The following is an 18,039-nucleotide window of genomic DNA, read 5'->3' on the forward strand; positions in this document are numbered from 1 at the left end:
TGTTTTGAAGGGTTGCATTCTGCTAATCACCATCAGCGTGTGCAGGATTGGGACAGATCAAACTGCCACCCATCAATAAGAGATAATTAAATCTTATTGTAATGATGTACCTTGAGACACCCATAAAACCCTTTGCTGCAGTCAAATGACAGCAGTGACTATATTACGGCTATTTAAGGGAGCGCCAACCACACCATCAAGAATTGGTGTTACTGCTTCGTATCTTCTATCCAGCATTAGGGTTAAAAAAATGGTCAGCCTAATTATGCCACGTGGAAAGGGAAGGGGGACATTATGGTCAAGAGATGATGCCAAGCATCATTGGGAAGCAGTAAGGAGAGGGAGAAAATAAGAATCGGATGAGGCCAGGGCTGCATGACTCCAGGATCAAAGAGTCAGGACAAAAAAAAAATGAAAGAAGAGACAGAGGAGGAGAAGCATGCACGTCTCCAGGATCAGAGACAAACAACAAACAGAAGAGATGAAGAGACGGGGGATGAAAGGGCTGCATGTCTCCAGAATGACAAAAACAGGCACAGAAGGAGGAGAGAGGAAGAGACAAAGGAGCTGAAAAATTCACATCTCCAGGATCAGAGACAAAGAACAAACAGCAGAAGAGATGAAGAGACGGGGGAGAAAAGGACTGCACATTTCCAGAATGACAATGAGAGGCACAAGGGTGGCAGATCAACCAGACATTATGCCATCAAAAGTGTCCTTCATTAAACGAGGAGGAGCTATATTTGCTTTGCTACACGTCGTTCTTCTTTAATAAACTGAGGTTTCCTACTTCAGTTTCTAAAGCAAAGCGATACCAATAGCATTCAGGAAAATTTAATATTCATTCTGGTCACATCAGACTGCACTAGACTTCTCTCAAAGTGTGGCCCAATGGGTCACCCCATTGTCTAGTAACTACTAAAACTCTCATGCTCTTTTTGTCTGTTTGTGACCTCCAATTAGCACAAACAGTGTATTACAGCGGCACTTTTTTTGACTAAGTCGACTTAAAATGCACTAACTTACAGAATGCTTGCAAAGTTCAGGGTTATATATTTGTATAAAATTGCTCACTCGCCAAAATCAACATGTCCCGTTTCACCCCAGCCGACCAGAGATGATTCCAGCCATCATGGAAACCGCTGACACGACACTATGACACATGTGCACGGCCAGCCTCAGCAGTGCAAACCAGTTCCCGATACAGTCACGCTGTGCTATAACTATACACAAGGCGCAAGGCCAAACCGTGGAGAATGTGTCGATTTATCTGGAGAAACTGGTATTCCAGCATGGTCAACAGTATGTGGCTTTAAGCCGGGGAAAAAGAAATGAAAACGTTAGAGTATTCCTGAAGGGTGGCAGATCAACCAGAAATGTTGTCATCAAGAGTGTCCTTCGTTAAATGAGGAGGAGCTATATTTGTCTTGTGTTTACACCGGAGAGGGATCACTGTAGAGTTACTGGTCAAACACACCCGTTGGGGCACCCTCTGAGAGAAAGGTAGTGTAGTCTGATGTGATGTTCTTTGAAAATTAAAGAAGAAAAACTCAGTTTAGTAAAGAAGAAAGACACGTAGCAAGACAAGTATAGCTGAGGCTGGCCGTGCACAAGTGTCGTGGTGTTGCGTCAGCGGTTTCCATGATGGCTGGAATCGTCTCCGGTCAGCTCGGGTGAAACGGGAGGTGTTGATTTTGGCGGATGAGCAATTTTATACGAATATATAACCCTGAACTTTGCAAGCATTCTGTAAGTTAGCGCGTTTTAAGTCAATTTAGTCAAAAAAGTGCTGCTGTAATGCACCATTTGTGCTAATTGGAGGTCACAAACAGACAAACAGAGCATGAGAATTTTAGTAGTTACTAGACAATGGGGTGACCCGTTGGGGCACCCTTTGAGAGAAGTCTAGTGCAGTCTGATGTGACCAGAATGAACATTAAATTTTCCTGAATGCTGTTGGTATCACTTTGCTTTGGAAACTGAAATAGGAAACTTCAGTTTATTAAAGAAGAACGACACATAGCAAAGAAAATATAGCTCCTTCTCGTTTAACAAAGGACACTTTTGATGGCATCATTTCTGGATTATCTACCACCCTTGTGCCTCTCGTTGTCATTCTGGAGATGTACAGTCCTTTCACACCCCTGTCTCTTCATCTCTTCTGCTGCTTGTTCTTTGTCTCTGACCCTGGAGATGTGAATTTTTCAGCTCCTTTCTTCTCTCCTCCTTCTGTGCCTGTTTTTCTCATTCTGTAGACGTGTAGCCCTTTCATTCCCCGTCTTTTCATCTCTCATCTCTTCTGCTGTTTGTTCTTTGTCTCTGATCCTGGAGACGTGCATGCCTCTCCTCCTCTGTCTCTTCTTCTCTCATCTGTTTTTGTCCTGACTCTTTGATCCTGGAGTTGTGCGGCCCTGGCCTCATCTGATTCTTGTTCTCTCCCTCTCCTTGCCCCTTCCCAACGACGTTTGGCATCATCTTTTGATGCCACGCAGCATAATTAGGCTGACCATTTTTTTTTACCTTAATGCTGGATACAAGATACGAAGCAGTAACACCAAAGGATGCTGATTATTCTTGATGATGTGGTTGGTGCTCTGCTAAATGGATGTGATATAGTCACTGCCGTCCTTTGACTGTAGCAAAGGGTTTTATGGGTGTCTTGAAGTACGCCATTAACCATATATATAACTATATAACAATTACTGCATGGAAACAGGCCATCTAGGCCCTTCTAGTCTGTGTCCAACTCTCACTCTCACCTAGTTCCACCAACCTGCACTCAGCCCATAACCCTCTATTCCTTTCCTGTCCATATATCTATCTAATCTAACTTTAAATGACAACATCGAACCTGCCTCAACCACTTCTTCTGGAAGCTCATTCCACACAGCTACCACTCTCTGAGTAAAGAAGTTCCCTCTCATGTTACCCCTAAACTTTTGCCCTTTAACTCTCAACTCATGTTCTCTTGTTTGAATCTCCCCAACTCTCAATGGATCCACGTCAACTCTATCAATCCCCTCATAATTTTATATACCTCTATCAAGTGTTCTCTCAACCTTCTACGCTCCAAAGAATAAAGACCCAACTTGTTTAACCTTTCTCTGTAATTTAGGAGATGAAACCCAGGCAACATTCTAGTAAATCTCCTCTGTACTCTCTCAATTTTGTTGACATCTTTCCTATAATTCGGTGACCAGAACTGTACACGATACTCCAAATTTGGCCTCACCAATGCCCTTTACAATTTCAATATTACATCCCAACTCCTACACTCAATGCTCTGATTTATAACGGCCAGCATACCAAAAGCTTTCTTCACCACCCTATCCACATGAGATTCCACCTTCAGGGAACTATGCACCATTATTCCTAGATCCCTCTGTTCTACTGCATTCTTCAATGCCCTACCATTTACCATGTATGTCCTATTTTGATTAGTCCTACCAAAATGTAGTACCTCACATCTATCAGCATTAAACTCCATCTGCCATCTTTCAGCCCACTCTTCTAAGTGGTCTAAATCTCTCTGCAAGTTTTGAAAACCTACTTCATTATCCATAACTCCACCTATCTTAATATCATCTGCATACTTACTCATCCAATTTATCACCCCATCATCCAGATCATTAATATATATGACAAACAACACTGGACCCAGTACAGATCCCTGAGGCATACTACTAAACTCTGTCCTCCAATCTGACACACAGTTATCCACCACTACTCTCTGGCATCTCCCATCCAGCCACTGCTGAATCCATTTTACTACTTCAATATTAATTCCTAACAATTGAACCTTCCTAACTACCCTTCATGTGGAACCTTGTCAAAGACCTTACTGAAGTCCATATAGACAACATCCACCGCTTTACCCTCAACTTTCCTAGTAACCTCATCAAAAAATTCAATATGATTTGTCAAACGTGACCTTCCATGCACAAATCTGGCAATAATTACAATAAGATTTAATTATTTCTTATTGATGGGTGGCAGTTAGATCTGTCCCAATCCTGCACATGCTGATGGTGATTAGCAGAATGTGACCCCTCGAAATGGAGCTGCCCTGCCCTTTTGCTCCGGGAGGTGTCGCTGCTGAGGCTGGCCGTGCGCATGTGTTGGGCTGTTGCATCCCGATTTCTATGATGGCGGATCGGCTCTCTGGTGAAAGCGAGCCTGTTGACTTTTGCGCATGAGCAATTTTATACGAATATTTCACCCTGAACTTTGCCTGCATTTTGTAAGTTAGCACATTTTAATTCAATTTAGCCAAAAGAAGTGCCGCTGTAATGCACCGTTTGCGCTAAAATTGGAGGTCACAAACAGACAGACAGACAGCATGAGAGTTTAGTAGTATATAGCTTTAGCGGGAGAGATGGCAGCAAGGAAAATGTCACAGCATTGCTTAGTCAGGATAAAGGGAAGAACTTGTCCGGTGAGGTTTTGTGCATGGAACTGAGGAATAAGAAAGGGATGACCACATTAATGGAGCTATATTATAGACCACCCAACAGTCTGCAGGAATTAGAGGAACAAAGTTGTGGCGAGATCGCAGACTGTTGCAAGAAACGTAAGGTTGTGATAGTAGGTGATTTTAACCTTCCACATATTGACAGGGACTCCCTGTTACGTAACCGGCAACAATGAATATTAAGCAAGACAGGTTATATCAAAAACAACCAAACATTTATTAAACACATATAAACGATGAGGGAAAAAAAAGCAAAGGAAAACTTTAACTGGAAGTTAACAGATATGCAGCCGCTCACCAACTCCACTCGGCTCTGGTTCTTAAAGCGTTAAATGTGAAAACAGTTCTTAAAACAATACAGTCAGATATAGTTCTTAGAGCGATAACTTCAAAAGTCCAACAGATTTACGCGTTCAATTGGGAGAGACTTCTCTGGAGAAAGATTTCTTCACAGACGCACCTCTACTGCTGGTTCTGTCCACAGGATTCACGATGCCGAAAATAAACAGTTTAAATCGACTGACCTTAAATTCCTTTAGAGACAGAGAGCACCTTTGTGCATGAACTCATTGCTCTTTCTGGCAAGAGTTATCTCGATGCAGGTACTCTCCAACGAAGACTCAATAAGGTCGCTTCTTTATTAAACTGCCAAACGATGCCGACTTCTCTCGATCCTTCACTTCGATGAATTCTTCACTCTCCCTTCAACTGTCGGAATTGAGTAAATTGGCACTTCCAGCCACAACTTTCCAGTCCAAATATACTACATCTTATAAGTGAACACACCCTCCATTTTAAAAATGAAACTGCGTCACAAAAACAAACACAACAGAAACGGAGGCACAACACGTTCTACCTGGAAATCTTCAAACCCAAAAAAAAACTGCGTCACCTGGGTCGACCCTTATATAGTCACGGGCCACATGTCATCACGTGACCTCACATCGGCAGGAAAATCACATCAGGGGACCTCCAAAAGACCATTACATCATTCTCACAAAAAAAAACAGATCCCCTTGAGCATGTAACACTCCCATACTGTAAGAGGACTAGATGGGACAAAGTTTCTTCAATGTATTCAGGGAAGTTTCCTTACTCAATACGGCAGTCCCATTGAGAGAGGTGTAATATTAGTGAATGAGATAGGGCAGGTGACAAAAGTTTGTGTGGGGGAACACTTTGCATCTGGTGATCATAATGCCATTAGTTTCAAGGTAATTGTGGAAAAGGATCAGTCTGGTCCTCGGGCTGACGAAAGTGAGGAGAATCAGCGTGGCTGCCTTTCTTTTGAGAGGGAAGGGCCTGGTACTGGGGCCTGGAGAATGTTGCCCAGATTTTCTGCATTTTGGATGTGGACTTGGAGTGTAGACTTCCAGTCTTATAGTTCTTTATATTCTGTGTTTTTCATTCAATCTTTCTTGTATATTTCTGTGTAGGAGGAGGCACTTGGGGATTGATATGCCTGTTCCATTTTGTTAATTTTTTTTGTGCAGGAGTGATGTGCCTGTTTCATTTTTGGAGGGTGATAATCATGCTGCCTTTCTTTTCTTTCTTTTTTTCATGGCTACTTGGAGATGAAGAATTTTAAGTTGTATACTTTGATAAGAAATGAACCACTGAACCTTTGAAATCACAGCACAAGGCACATATAACACATACAAGATAATAAGTAAACATGCAGTCATACAAATTATATATACTGAATAGCCCAAGTCCCTGAGTGACATGTCCTGTAAATTAATGGTTAATGGGTGTTGTCGGTAACAGAAAAGTTTTCTCAGCAGTCCGCAGATGAATGCATGCAATCCAGCTGGTCATTTCACTGATTGAACACTAGATGGCAGCACCAACATGAGAGGCCAGCCTCCAAACGAGCATGGACTCTACGGTATGCCACCTCCAGCATCTCCTCTCCTGGACTGCTGCAAAAGGCAAGCCCACGGCTTGAGATGCCCGCTCCTCTCTACAACCAAGGCCACGCAGCTCCCCTGCCGCTTGTCTCACCAATAAACAAGGGAAGTGGACTTGCGACATTTTACATTATCAATGCCCAAACAGTGTTCTTGCAATTGCAAGAGAAAAGTCCAAGACAATCATTCATTGGTAGACTTCACACCACTTTCACGCACTGACTACAATGCCTTCCTGTAGCAGGCAGTAACACAGTCCACACCAAGCCCAGCTCCTCCACCAACAAGCAGCTCACTGATGGGGTAGACCTGCAGTATGTGAAGTCCTAAATGTCCAACATTGTCCTGTGATTGTCAAAAAAGGCCAAAATCAACTTTGTTTGGCTCCCAAGAGGCTGCTGTGTCTAAACATGCCGCCATCTTACCGGAAGCTGTGCCAGTGATCAGAACAGCACTTTAAATGCTTCACCAAGTAGAGGTATTTTAGTGGAGGAATTTGAAAAGTCGAGGAGTAAGATGAAGCCTGGTTTATGTTTTCAAAAAACACAGTGATCTTGATAAATTGATCATTTAGCTTATAGACCCTGGTCAGGGCTGTGATGTATTATAATCAGTATGGAAATTGTTACAATGTGAGGCATTTTGAGTTCCATGACCTGTGGTAAGGATTGTACACTGAGGTTTAGAAAGTGTGAGAGCATTGCATGCAATTAACCAAACCTGAAAAGGGATCCTCGTTTGAATCAAGCTTTATTTCCCTTCTTTGTGCTATCATATTTGTTTTGAAAATGGATCCAATTATTATGCAGACAAGTTGGTGATTATTTTCTGTTACCACAGAAACCAGAGGAGTCTGAAAATACTCAGGATGACAGTGCAAATGTGGTATGATGGAATTCCTCAGCTGAGCCGATTGTGACAACTGTTGCAAGATGAGCTAATTTATGCAGCTCATCAAAAAGTGGTGTGGTAGTATTGAAGTAGCCCTTTAATTGAACGTTACTCTCACGGGATACAAACGCAGGGCATTTTGATAAATTAATATGATCCGGTAATTCGTGTTACCCAATCATAATCAAGGGTCACCGGAGCTCCAAGCTGAACTCCTGTGTTCATAGTCATGCAGGGAGATGTGACTTGTGATCAGTGGGACTCAGAAACTTAGGGCTTCTCTGGAGCCAGGAGCAAGTGATCCTTATGGGGTCCTGTGAGAAGGGAAGTTTGCACCGCATCCTGACTCTGAAAGTTACAGATATCACAGCCAGAAGAGAAAACAGTTACTCAGAGGCAGAAGTAATACTGAATGAACTGCTTAATGGATACCTTCTCAGTAAGGTGATCTGTAGGCTGAAAAGCAGCCAGACTTCCGGCAAACCAATCATTCAGAGGGTATCATATATACCATATTTTCTGAGTATGTAAAGGATCTAGTGTTTGCTTGAGTTGTGGGTGAAGGGCAGAATGTATTTTAGGCAAATATATGCACGTGCTTCATTCCCATCAGTAAGTGTAGGGAGACTGAGACTGCACTGTACCTTGACCAAAACGTCATTTGTGATGGAAAAAAATGTAAATGCTTTGTACAGAATGGGGAAGCAATAAAACAATACAATTCACTCAATTAGATGAAGTTGAGTGTATTTCTATACACTCTCCAGGGTGTGTTTCACTGGCTGTCAAGGTGTGAAGAGGCTGATAGAGGCAATGATGATAATTCTTACTCTGTCTGGGCATTCAGCTTGTGTGTGCTGAGGAATTAAATCACAACTGAATAGACCAAATCACAAGCACGAGAAAATCTGCAGACGCTGGAAATCCGAGCAACACACACAAAATGCTGGAGGAACTCAGCAGGCTAGGCAGCATGTATGGAAAAGAGTATAGCCGACCTTTTGGGCTGAAAAACTTCGTTAGCCCTGCCTACTGTCCTATCCCACGCCCTCACTTCTGGAAGTCTGATCACCTGCCTGTACTTCTACTCCCTGAGTATAGGCAGAGACTGGAGACTGCAGCACCAGTAGTGAAGGCCAAGAAGGTATGGACAAGGGAAGCACAGGAGCACTTACAGAACTGCTTTGAATCGGTGGATTGGGCTGTATTCAGGGATTCATCTTTGAACCTGGATGGGTATGCTGCAGTTGTTACCAACTTCATTCAAACCTGTGTGGATGTAAAGACTTACTGTACATTCCCAAACCAAAAGCCAGGGATGAACCAGGAGGTACACACCAAGCTGAAGGCTGAATCTGTGGCATTCAGGGCTGGCAACCCAGGTCTGTACCAGAAAACCAGGTATGATTTGCAGAGGGCTATTTCAAGGGCGAAGAGACAATTTCAAAGAAGGTTGGAGGCAACGTCAGATGTAGGACAACTCTGGCAGGGTCTGCAAGACATCATTTCCTACAAAGCAAAACCCAATAGCATGAATGGCAGCGATGCTTCACCTCAACACTTCTATGCCTGCTTTGATAGGGAGAACACCACTACAGCTGTGACGATCCCTGCTGCAGCCAGTCATCCTGTGAGCTCTATTTCAGATGCCGATGTTAGGCAGTCTCTAAAGAGGGTGAACCCACATGAGGCGAAAGGCCCCGCTGGAGTGCCTGGTAAGGCTCTGAAAACCTGTGCCAACAGCTGGCGGGAGTATTCAAGGACATTTTCAACTTCTCACTGCTACGGATGAAAGTTCCCACTTACATCAAAAAGGCAACATTTATACCAGTTCCTAAGAAGAATAATGTGGGCTGCCTTAATGACTATCGCCCAGTAGCTCCACATCTACAGTGATGAAATGCTTTGAGGGGTTGGTCATGACTAGAATGAACCCCTGCCTCAGCAAGGACCTGAACCCATTGCAATTTGCCTGTCGCCACAATAGGTCAATGGCAGATGCAATCTCAATGGCTCTCCACCTGGACAACACAAACACTTATGTCAGGATGCTGTTCATCGACCATAGCTCAGCATTTAACACTATCATTCCCACAATACTGTTTGCGGACTTCAGGAAGGGTAAGGTGAAGGAACACATACCAACCCTCACAGAGGGATCAGAAGTGGAGAGAGTGAGCAGTTTCAAATTCCTGGGTGTCAAGATCTCTAACCTGGTCCTGACATCTCGATGCAGCTATAAAGAAGGCAAGACAGCGACTATACTTCATTAGGAGTTTGAAGAGATTTAGTATGTCAACAAATACACTCAAAAACTGCTATAGATGTACCATGGAAATCACTCTGACAGGCTGCATCACTGTCTAGTAGGGGCGGGGCAGGGGGGGCTACTGCACAGGACCGAAAGAAACTGCAGAGGATTGTAAACTTAGTCGGCTCCATCTTGGGTACTAGCCCACAAAGTACCCAGGACGTCTTCAAAGAGTGGTGTCTCAGAAAGGCAGCATCTATCATTAAGGACCCCCAGCACCCAGGGCATGTCCTTTTCTCACTGTTACCATCAGGTAGGAGGTACAGAAGCCTGAAGGCACACACTCAGCGATTCAGGAACAGCTTCTTCCCCTCTGCCACCTGATTCCTAAATGGACATTGAACCCATAAACACTACCTAACTACTTTTTTTATTTCTGTTATTTTGTATTACTTATTTTAACTTAACTATTAATAGACATACATATATTTAATGTAACTGAATTTTGTTCTCTATATTTATTTATCATGTATTTCATTGTGCTGCTGCTGTAAAGTTAACAAATTTCATGACCCATGTCCTGATATTAAATCCGATTCTAATTCTGAAGATGAGGTAGCTGGTTGATAAACAGAGGTAATGTGTAGTGAAGAAAGGCTGTTGATAGGGCAAAACTGCAGTCAACAGGATGAGTTGCAATGTAAAAGTTGGCCAAAATTGAAACGGGTGAATACAGGACTGAAGGTGTTATATTTGAATACAGGTAGTATACGGAATAAGGTAGATGGATTTGTAGCACAGTTACAGGTTGGCATGTATGAAGATATAGGCATCACTGAAAAATGGCAGAAAGAAGATTATAGCTGGGAGCTTCACATCCAAAGATACATATTGTATCGAAAGGACAGGCAGGAAGGCAGCAGGGGTGGTGTTGCTCTGTTGGTAAAAAATTAAATCAAGTCATTAGCAAGAGATGACATAGGGTCAGAAGGTGATGAATCATTGTGAATAGAGCAAAGGAACTGAAAGGGTAAAAAGATCCTGATGGGAGTTATATACAGACCCTCAAATAGTCGTAAGCATATGGACTACAATTTAAAATGGGAGATTGAAATTGCATGCCGAAAGGGCAATGTTACAATAGTCATGGGGAATTTCAATATACAGGTAGATTGGGAAAATCAGGTTGGTGCTGGATTCCAGTAGGGGGAATTTCTAGAGTGCCTATGAGATAGCGTTTTAGATCAGCTCATGGTTGAACCCACTAGGAGATCAGCTATTCTGGATTGAGTGTTGTGCAATGAACTGGAAGTGATTAGAGAGCTTAAAGTAAAAGTGGCAAGTGATCATACAATATGATCGAATTCACCCTGAAACTTGAGGAGAAGCTAAAGTCAGCTGTATCAGTTTTACAGTGGAATAAAGGGAATTACAGAGGCATGAGAGAGGAGTTGGCCAGCATTGATTGGAAAAGAACACTGGTAAGGATGACAGCATGGCAGTTTTGGCTGGAATTCCTGGAAGCGGTTTGGAAGGCACAGGATATACATATCCCAAAGAGGAAGAAATATTCTAAAGGCAGATGACACAACCGTGGCTAACAAAAGAAGTCAAAGCCGACATAAAAGCCAAAGAGAGGGCATATAATAGAGCAAAAATTAGTGGGAATGTAGTTAGAGGATTGGGAAGCTTTTAAAAACCAGCGGAACGCAACTAAACAGTCATTAAGAAGTTAAAGATGGAATACAAAAGTAAGCTAGTCTGTAATATTAAAGAGGATATCAAAAGTTTCTTCAGATACATAAAGTGTAAAAGAGAGGTGAGAGTGGATATTGGACCAATGGAAAACGATGCTAGAGATGTAGTAATGGGGGACAATGAAATGGCAAATGAACATATTAAGTACTTTGCATTAATTTTCACTGTGAAAGACATTAACAGTATGGTGAAAGTTTTAGGTGTCAGGGGTCATGAAGAGTTTGAAGTTAGCAGTACTAGAGAGAAAGTTCTTGGGAAACTGAAAAGTTCAAAGGTAAAGAGGTACCTGGACCAGATGGTGTACACCACAGGGTTCTGAAGGAGGTGGCTGAAGCGATGGTGGAGGCATTAGTTATGATCTTTCAAGAATTACCAGATTCTGGAAAAGTGCAGATGTCAGTCCACTCTTCAAGAAGGGAGAGAGGCAGAAGAAAGGAAACTATATGACAGTTAGTTTGGCCTCAATGGTTGGGATGATGTTGGAATCGATTATTAAGGCAGGGTACTTGGAGGCACATGATAAAATAGGCTGTAGTCAGCATGGTTTCCTCAAGAGAAAATCGTGCCTGACTAATCTGTTGGAATTCTTTGAAGAAATAATGACAGGATAGACAAAGGAGAATGGGTTGATGTTGAGTACTTGGATTTTCAGAAGGCCTTTGACAAGTTGCTACACATGAGGCTGTTTAACAATCTATGAGTCCATGTTATTAATAATAGGCATCCGTTAGTCTCGTGAGACCATGGATTTGCGCCTTGGAAGGTTTCCAGGGCGCAGGCCTGGGGAAGGTTGTATGGAAGACCGGCAGTTGTCCATGCTGCAAGTCTCCCCTCTCCGCGCCACCGATGTTGTCCAAGGGAAGGGCACTAGGGCCGATACAGCTTGGCACCGGTGTCGTCACAGAGCAATGTGTGGTTAAGTGCCTTGCTCAAGTACACAACACGTTGCCTCAGCTGAGGCTCGAACTAACGACCTTCAGATCACTAGACCAGTGCCTTAACTACTTGGCCACGCACCATGGTATTACAGGGAAGGTTCTAGCATGTATAAAACAGGAGGCAAAGAGCGGGAATAAAGGGAGCCTTTTCTGGCTGTCTGCCAGTGACTAGTGTTGTTCCACATGGGTCTGTGTTAGGACCTATTCTTTTTACGATATAAGTCAATGATTTGGGTGATAGAATTGATGGTTTTGTTGCAAAGGTTGCAGTTAATATGACGATAAGTGGAGGGGCAGGTAGTTTTGATGAAGTAGAGAGGTTACAGAAGGACTTAGACAGATTAGGAGAATGGGCAAAGAAATGGCAGATGGAATACAGTGTCACGAAGTGTATGGTCATGCACTTTGGTAGAAGAAATGAAAGGGTTGACTATTTTCTGAATCGAGAGAAAATACAGAAAACTGATGCGCAAGGGGACTTGGGAGACCTCGTGCGGTATTCCCTAAAGGTTAGTTTGCAGGATGAGTCTGTGGTGAGGAAGGCAAATATGATATTAGCATTCATTTCCAGAGGACTAGACTATAAAAGCAAGGATGTAATGTTGAGACTTTGTAAAGCACTGGAGAGGCCTTGTGAGTGGTTTTGGGCTCTTACCTTAGAAAGGATGTGCTGAAACTGGAGAGAATTCAAAGAAGGTTCACAAAAATAGTTCCAGGGTTGAACGGCTTGTCGTATGAAGAGCGTTTGATGACTTTGGGCCTGTGTTCACTAGAATTCAGAAGAATGAGGGGTGACCTCATTGAAACCTATCAAATGGTGAAAGGCCTTGATAGTGTGGATGTAGAGAGAATGTTTCCTGTAGTGGGAGAGCCTAAGACCAGAAGACACAGCCTCAGAGTAGAGGGGCGTACTTTTAGAGTGGAGATGAGGGGGAATTTCTTTAGCCTGAGATTAGTGAATCTGTGGAATTCTTTGCCACAAGCATCTGTAGAAGCCAAGTCATTATGTATATTTAAGGCAGAGTTTGATAAATTCTTGATTGGTCAGAACATGATAGGATATGAAGAATAGATAGGAGATTAGGGCTGAGAGGAAAATTGGATCAGCCATGATGAAATGGTGGAGCAGACCTGAAGGGCTAACTTCCCTTGCATTTTATAGTCTTATGGGCTGAACCTGTCCTTAATCGCTCCATAAGGAACTAAAGAGGCTACTGTCGATAAATGTGAGAAAATGGGCACAAAGCACAAACACTTGTTTCTGTTCAGGCAAAGAGCCTTCATGTTTAGCTGAAGCTAGCTGAGGAGCATTAGATGCAGAGGGTACAGATCCGGAGATGATTAGCATGGTAGAGACATTCCACTTTTGCAGTCATTTGACCTGGGGATTAAGGAGGCTGCCAGACTAGCTAATACAATGATGTTCATGAAGTAAATGATTTGGAAGGGATGAAAAGCACAACCATTCACTTCAAGTGCTGAATTCTACAAGGTTGTGAATGACACATAGGAAAGAACCCCACATTTGGCATGACAGTGGACAGTGGAACTGCAGAAATGCCACACCTCAGATCAAACAAAGTTACAACAATGGAAGTCATGATATTTTGAAGCACCAACCATCTTGAAGTCTATTGAAGGGATTTGCTTGTTTGGAAGATACATCATTTAGCATGACAGAACATTATGGAACTTGATTACTCTGTCATAGTCGATAACAGATTGACCATAACAATTACAGGTGGCAATCCAAATTCATTGTGTTAGTGAGACTGAATTCAGCAGCAAATCAGTACTGGTCTGGTTCCATGAAAAACTGACTCTTGTATGACATTTTTTAATGGCCAGTCATCGGTGATCCCATTGATTGTATATTTCCTCTATCTTTTGGAGGACCTGACACCAAGTTGTTTTTCCTTCCATCAGTCCTGTCAGAATGTGGAGTATGCACATTTTCCCTGTTGCAGCTTGCATTTCCTCCATTGCTCTAGTCTTCTCCCACATTCCCAAAGATGTGCCTGTTGACAGGATAATTATACAATGCAAATTGCCCCTTGTGTGTAGGTACAATGGGGAATTTGGTGGAGCATTGAAGGAATATGACGAAGGTGAACCGGGATTAATTTACGGGGATCTTTGATGGTCAATGTGGAATCAGTGGGCCAAAGGTATGTTTCCACTATCTATGAATCTAATCATTGTGGAAGTTGTATAGTCATAATCACTCATGAGCTTAAACAGTGAAAGTTACCAAATGCTTCAACCACTGAGGAACCATAAGTTATTTGTTTTCAATAGCCTGTTCATTGCGGCTTTGAGTATCACATTGACAATTCATTCAAGATTCAAGATTACAAAATAATTGTTACTCTGGCTCTGATGCAGCAGAAAATGAAACACAATAAGATAAAGAAAATTATAATTTTAAAAAAACAATAAATATAAATACATAAGAGTTTATATACATAGATTGATTGTATGTCCATGATGTAATGTGAGGCACAGGAGTGTCTGTACATAATGAGACTAACAGGAAATGATAAAGTAATGAAGTTGGTGTATGGGGGGCTGAAATGATGGGTGAAGGTGTTGATGAGCCTTATTGTGTGGGAAAGTAACTGTTTTTGACTCTGGTGGTCCTGGCATGGACACTACATAGCATCCTCCCTGATGGGAGTGGGACAAACAGTCCATGAGCTGGGTGTGTGGGATCTTTGTCCATCCTGCTTGTTACTTCCTCAAAGAACTTCCGTCAGGCAAGATTTCCCTTTACAGAAACTATGCTTTGACTTATTTTATAATTAGTCTTTGTACCCTGAAACCTCATCCTTAATAATAGACTCCAACATTTTCCCAACCACTGAGGTTAAGCTAACTGGCCTATAATTTCCTTTCTTTTGCCTTCCTCCCTTCTTAAGTAGTGGAGTGTCATTTGCAATTTTCCAGTCCTCCAGAACCAGGTCAGAATCAAGTGATTCTTGAAAGATCATGAGCAATGCATCCATTATCTCTTTAGCAACCTCTCTCAGGACTCTGGGATGTAGTCCTATTAGTTCAGGTGACTTATCCACCTTAAGACCTTCCAGTTTGCCTAGCACTTTTTCCTTTCTAATAGCAATGGCACTCACTCCTGCTCCCTGATACTCTCGAAGGTCTGGCGCGCTGCTAGTAAACTGATGCAAAATACTCATTCAGTTCATCCGCCATTTCTTTGTCCCACATTAGTACCTCACCAGCATCATTTTCCAATGGACCAATATCAACTGTCACCTCCCTTGTACTCTGTATATAACTGAAAAAACTTTTAGTATCCTGCTTTATATTATTGGCTAGTTTGCCCTCATATTTCATCTTTTCCCTTCTTATGGCTTTTTTAGTTGCCTTTTGTTGGATTTTAAAAACTTCCCAATCATTCAACTTCCCACTCACTTTTCCTACATTATATGGCCTTTCCTTTGCTTTTATGCAATCCTTAACTTCTCTTATCAGCCACGGTTACCTACCTCTGCCATTTGAGAACTACTTCATCTGTGGGACATTTCTATCCTGCGCCTTGTGAACTATTCCCAGAAACTTCAGCCATCTCTGTTCTGCTGTCATCCTTCTAGTATCCCTCTCCAGTCCACCTGGGCAAGCTCCACTCTCATGCCTCTGTAATTCCCTTTATTCCATTGTGATGCTGATACATGTGATTTATGCTTCTCTCTCTCAAATTGTAGTATGAATTCAATCATATTATGATCACTGGCTTCCAAGGGCTCCTTTACCTTAAGCTCTGTAATAAGATCTGGGTTATTACACAACATCCAATCTAAGTTAGCCTTTCCCTGAGCAGGCTCAAGCACAAGCTGCTCTAAAAAGCCATCTCATAGGCATTCAACAAATTCCCTCTCTAGTAATTCAGACACTCATCTTTTCTGTCTCTTTTCTGCAATTAAAGGTAATGCTTCATTATTGAGACTTAAAAATAGTCACATGGGACAGTAAGTACATTACTGGGCAAAAAAATTCTTCAGTGTACATTTTCCACTGTGAAGAAGAGCTGCACTAGGGAGCGTGCAATTCAGTGATGATATATTGTATACAGAGTCAAAAAGGCATTTCATCCTCAATTTATGAACACAATCAAAGTGGTAGGAGCCTATGGACATGGAGGAGATGGTGGTGGGGAGTGGGGAGACCAGTTGTGCTGGGAAAAGTATTCAATGGGTGATGGTCAGGCCAGTAGTAGAGCTACTAGATGTTTCAATCCCTATAGTAGGTTGGCAGTCTCGATGTTGGCAGTGGGTTTGGATATGTGGTGACAAGGAGGGAGGGTAGGTACGTCATCAGAGTCATCCGGTGGGCACCCTCCTTCTTTGACGTTTCGTTGATAAGCCCATGACGTCTCCAGAGGGCTCAGCGGTGCTACCTGGCATCCCAAATACACCCCACTCAGTTCCATACCCTCCTGTCTTCATCTTGCAGCCCGGTTGTTGTCTTTCCTGATAATCCAAATCCAGTTGCTGCTTTCTTCTGCTGCATTTGACAAGGACTTGATTGCTTGTTGGAGGAAATGACCCCTCACCCCCATCTTCTTCAATAGACTGGTCGTAGATGTAGCAACAAATCCCCTGCATCCCACTTCTACAGGGAAAATCTTGGTCTTCCAGCCATTCTGGGCAGCTTCAGTTGCCAGTTCAGAGTATTTGGTCTAGAGGATAATCGAGAGGGGGGAATGTCAAAGTGAGCTAGGGAGATGATCTGGGACCAAGTGAGAATATGAAAAGGGGAGCAAAAGAGTAGATGTAGAATTGTAGAAAAGTTTGGTGGTAGTGGAGAATATTGTGGATAAAATCAGAACTGGGTAGAAAATTGGTACTTATTATACAATCTATAGAAGGCTTCTTGAGACCTTGAAAAGAATGGAGATGAATTGTAGGGTTAGGAAATGTCATGTCTTTTTGGAGCAGGGCAACTACTGTGGATGAGAACATAGAATAAGGCTGCATTGAATAATACGGTGGCAGAAAGCCAGGTAATGTCAGGTCCTTTAACACCACACCATGGCTCATCCCTTCAGTTCAGGCCTTCTGCAATGTTTGTGTTCTGTGCGCTGGCAGGATGCAAATACATTGTTTAAGAACTAGATTTGTGGCTAAGTGATAGACACAGATTGACATGTTGGGCTTCATGAGTACATGCAATATGCTTATGGAAGGTGAGAAATTTTTTCCTGGAGTGTGCAAGTGCTGATTTGACTTTTAGTAAAATTCATTTATGGTACCATTTAAACATTTGTATATAGAACACAGAAACATATAACGTAGAAATCTGCAGCACATTAGAAGCTCTTCAGCCCACAATGTTGTGCCGACCATGTAACCTACTCTAGAAACTGCCTAGAATTACTCTACTGAATAGCCCTCTATTTTCCTAAGCTCCATGTACCTACCTAAGAGTCTCTTAAAAGACCCTATTGTATCCGCCTCTACCACTAACACTGGCAGTGCATTCCATGCACCCACCACTCTCCGTGTGAAGAACATACCCCTGACATCCCTCTTGTACCTGTTTCCAAGCACCTTAAAACTAAGCCCCCTCATGTTAGCCATTTCAGCCCTAGGAAAAAGCTTCTGGCTATCCACATGATCAATGCCTCTCATCATCTTATCCACATCTCTATCAGGTCACCTCTCATCCTCTGTCGCTCCAAGGAGAAAAGGCCAAGTTCACTCAACCTATTCTCATAAGGCATGCTCTCCAATCCAGGCAACATCCTTGTAGATCTCCTCTGCTCTCTCTCTCTATATAGTATCCACATCCTTCCTGTAGTGAGTT

At 42.6% G+C, this 18,039-nt stretch overlaps 1 protein-coding gene across 4 annotated transcripts in view; it reads left to right on the forward strand.

Moving 5' to 3' along the window:
• ttpa (tocopherol (alpha) transfer protein) overlaps nt 1–18,039 on the forward strand; it is a 74,174-nt gene that overhangs the window by 29,194 nt on the left and 26,941 nt on the right. Inside the window, exon 1 of one of the 4 annotated variants that reach the window (XM_072254457.1) lies at nt 4,122–4,240. The exons of the other annotated variants lie outside the window; for them this stretch is intronic. Within the exon in view, the coding sequence (XP_072110558.1) occupies nt 4,193–4,240 (48 nt within the window). The 5' untranslated portion in view covers nt 4,122–4,192. Of the gene's footprint in view, nt 1–4,121; nt 4,241–18,039 lie in introns of those variants that run through there. 4 annotated transcript variants of the gene reach the window in all.

This window comes from Mobula birostris, chromosome 1 (assembly GCF_030028105.1).
Source record: "Mobula birostris isolate sMobBir1 chromosome 1, sMobBir1.hap1, whole genome shotgun sequence".
Taxonomy (NCBI): Eukaryota; Metazoa; Chordata; class Chondrichthyes; order Myliobatiformes; family Myliobatidae; genus Mobula; species Mobula birostris.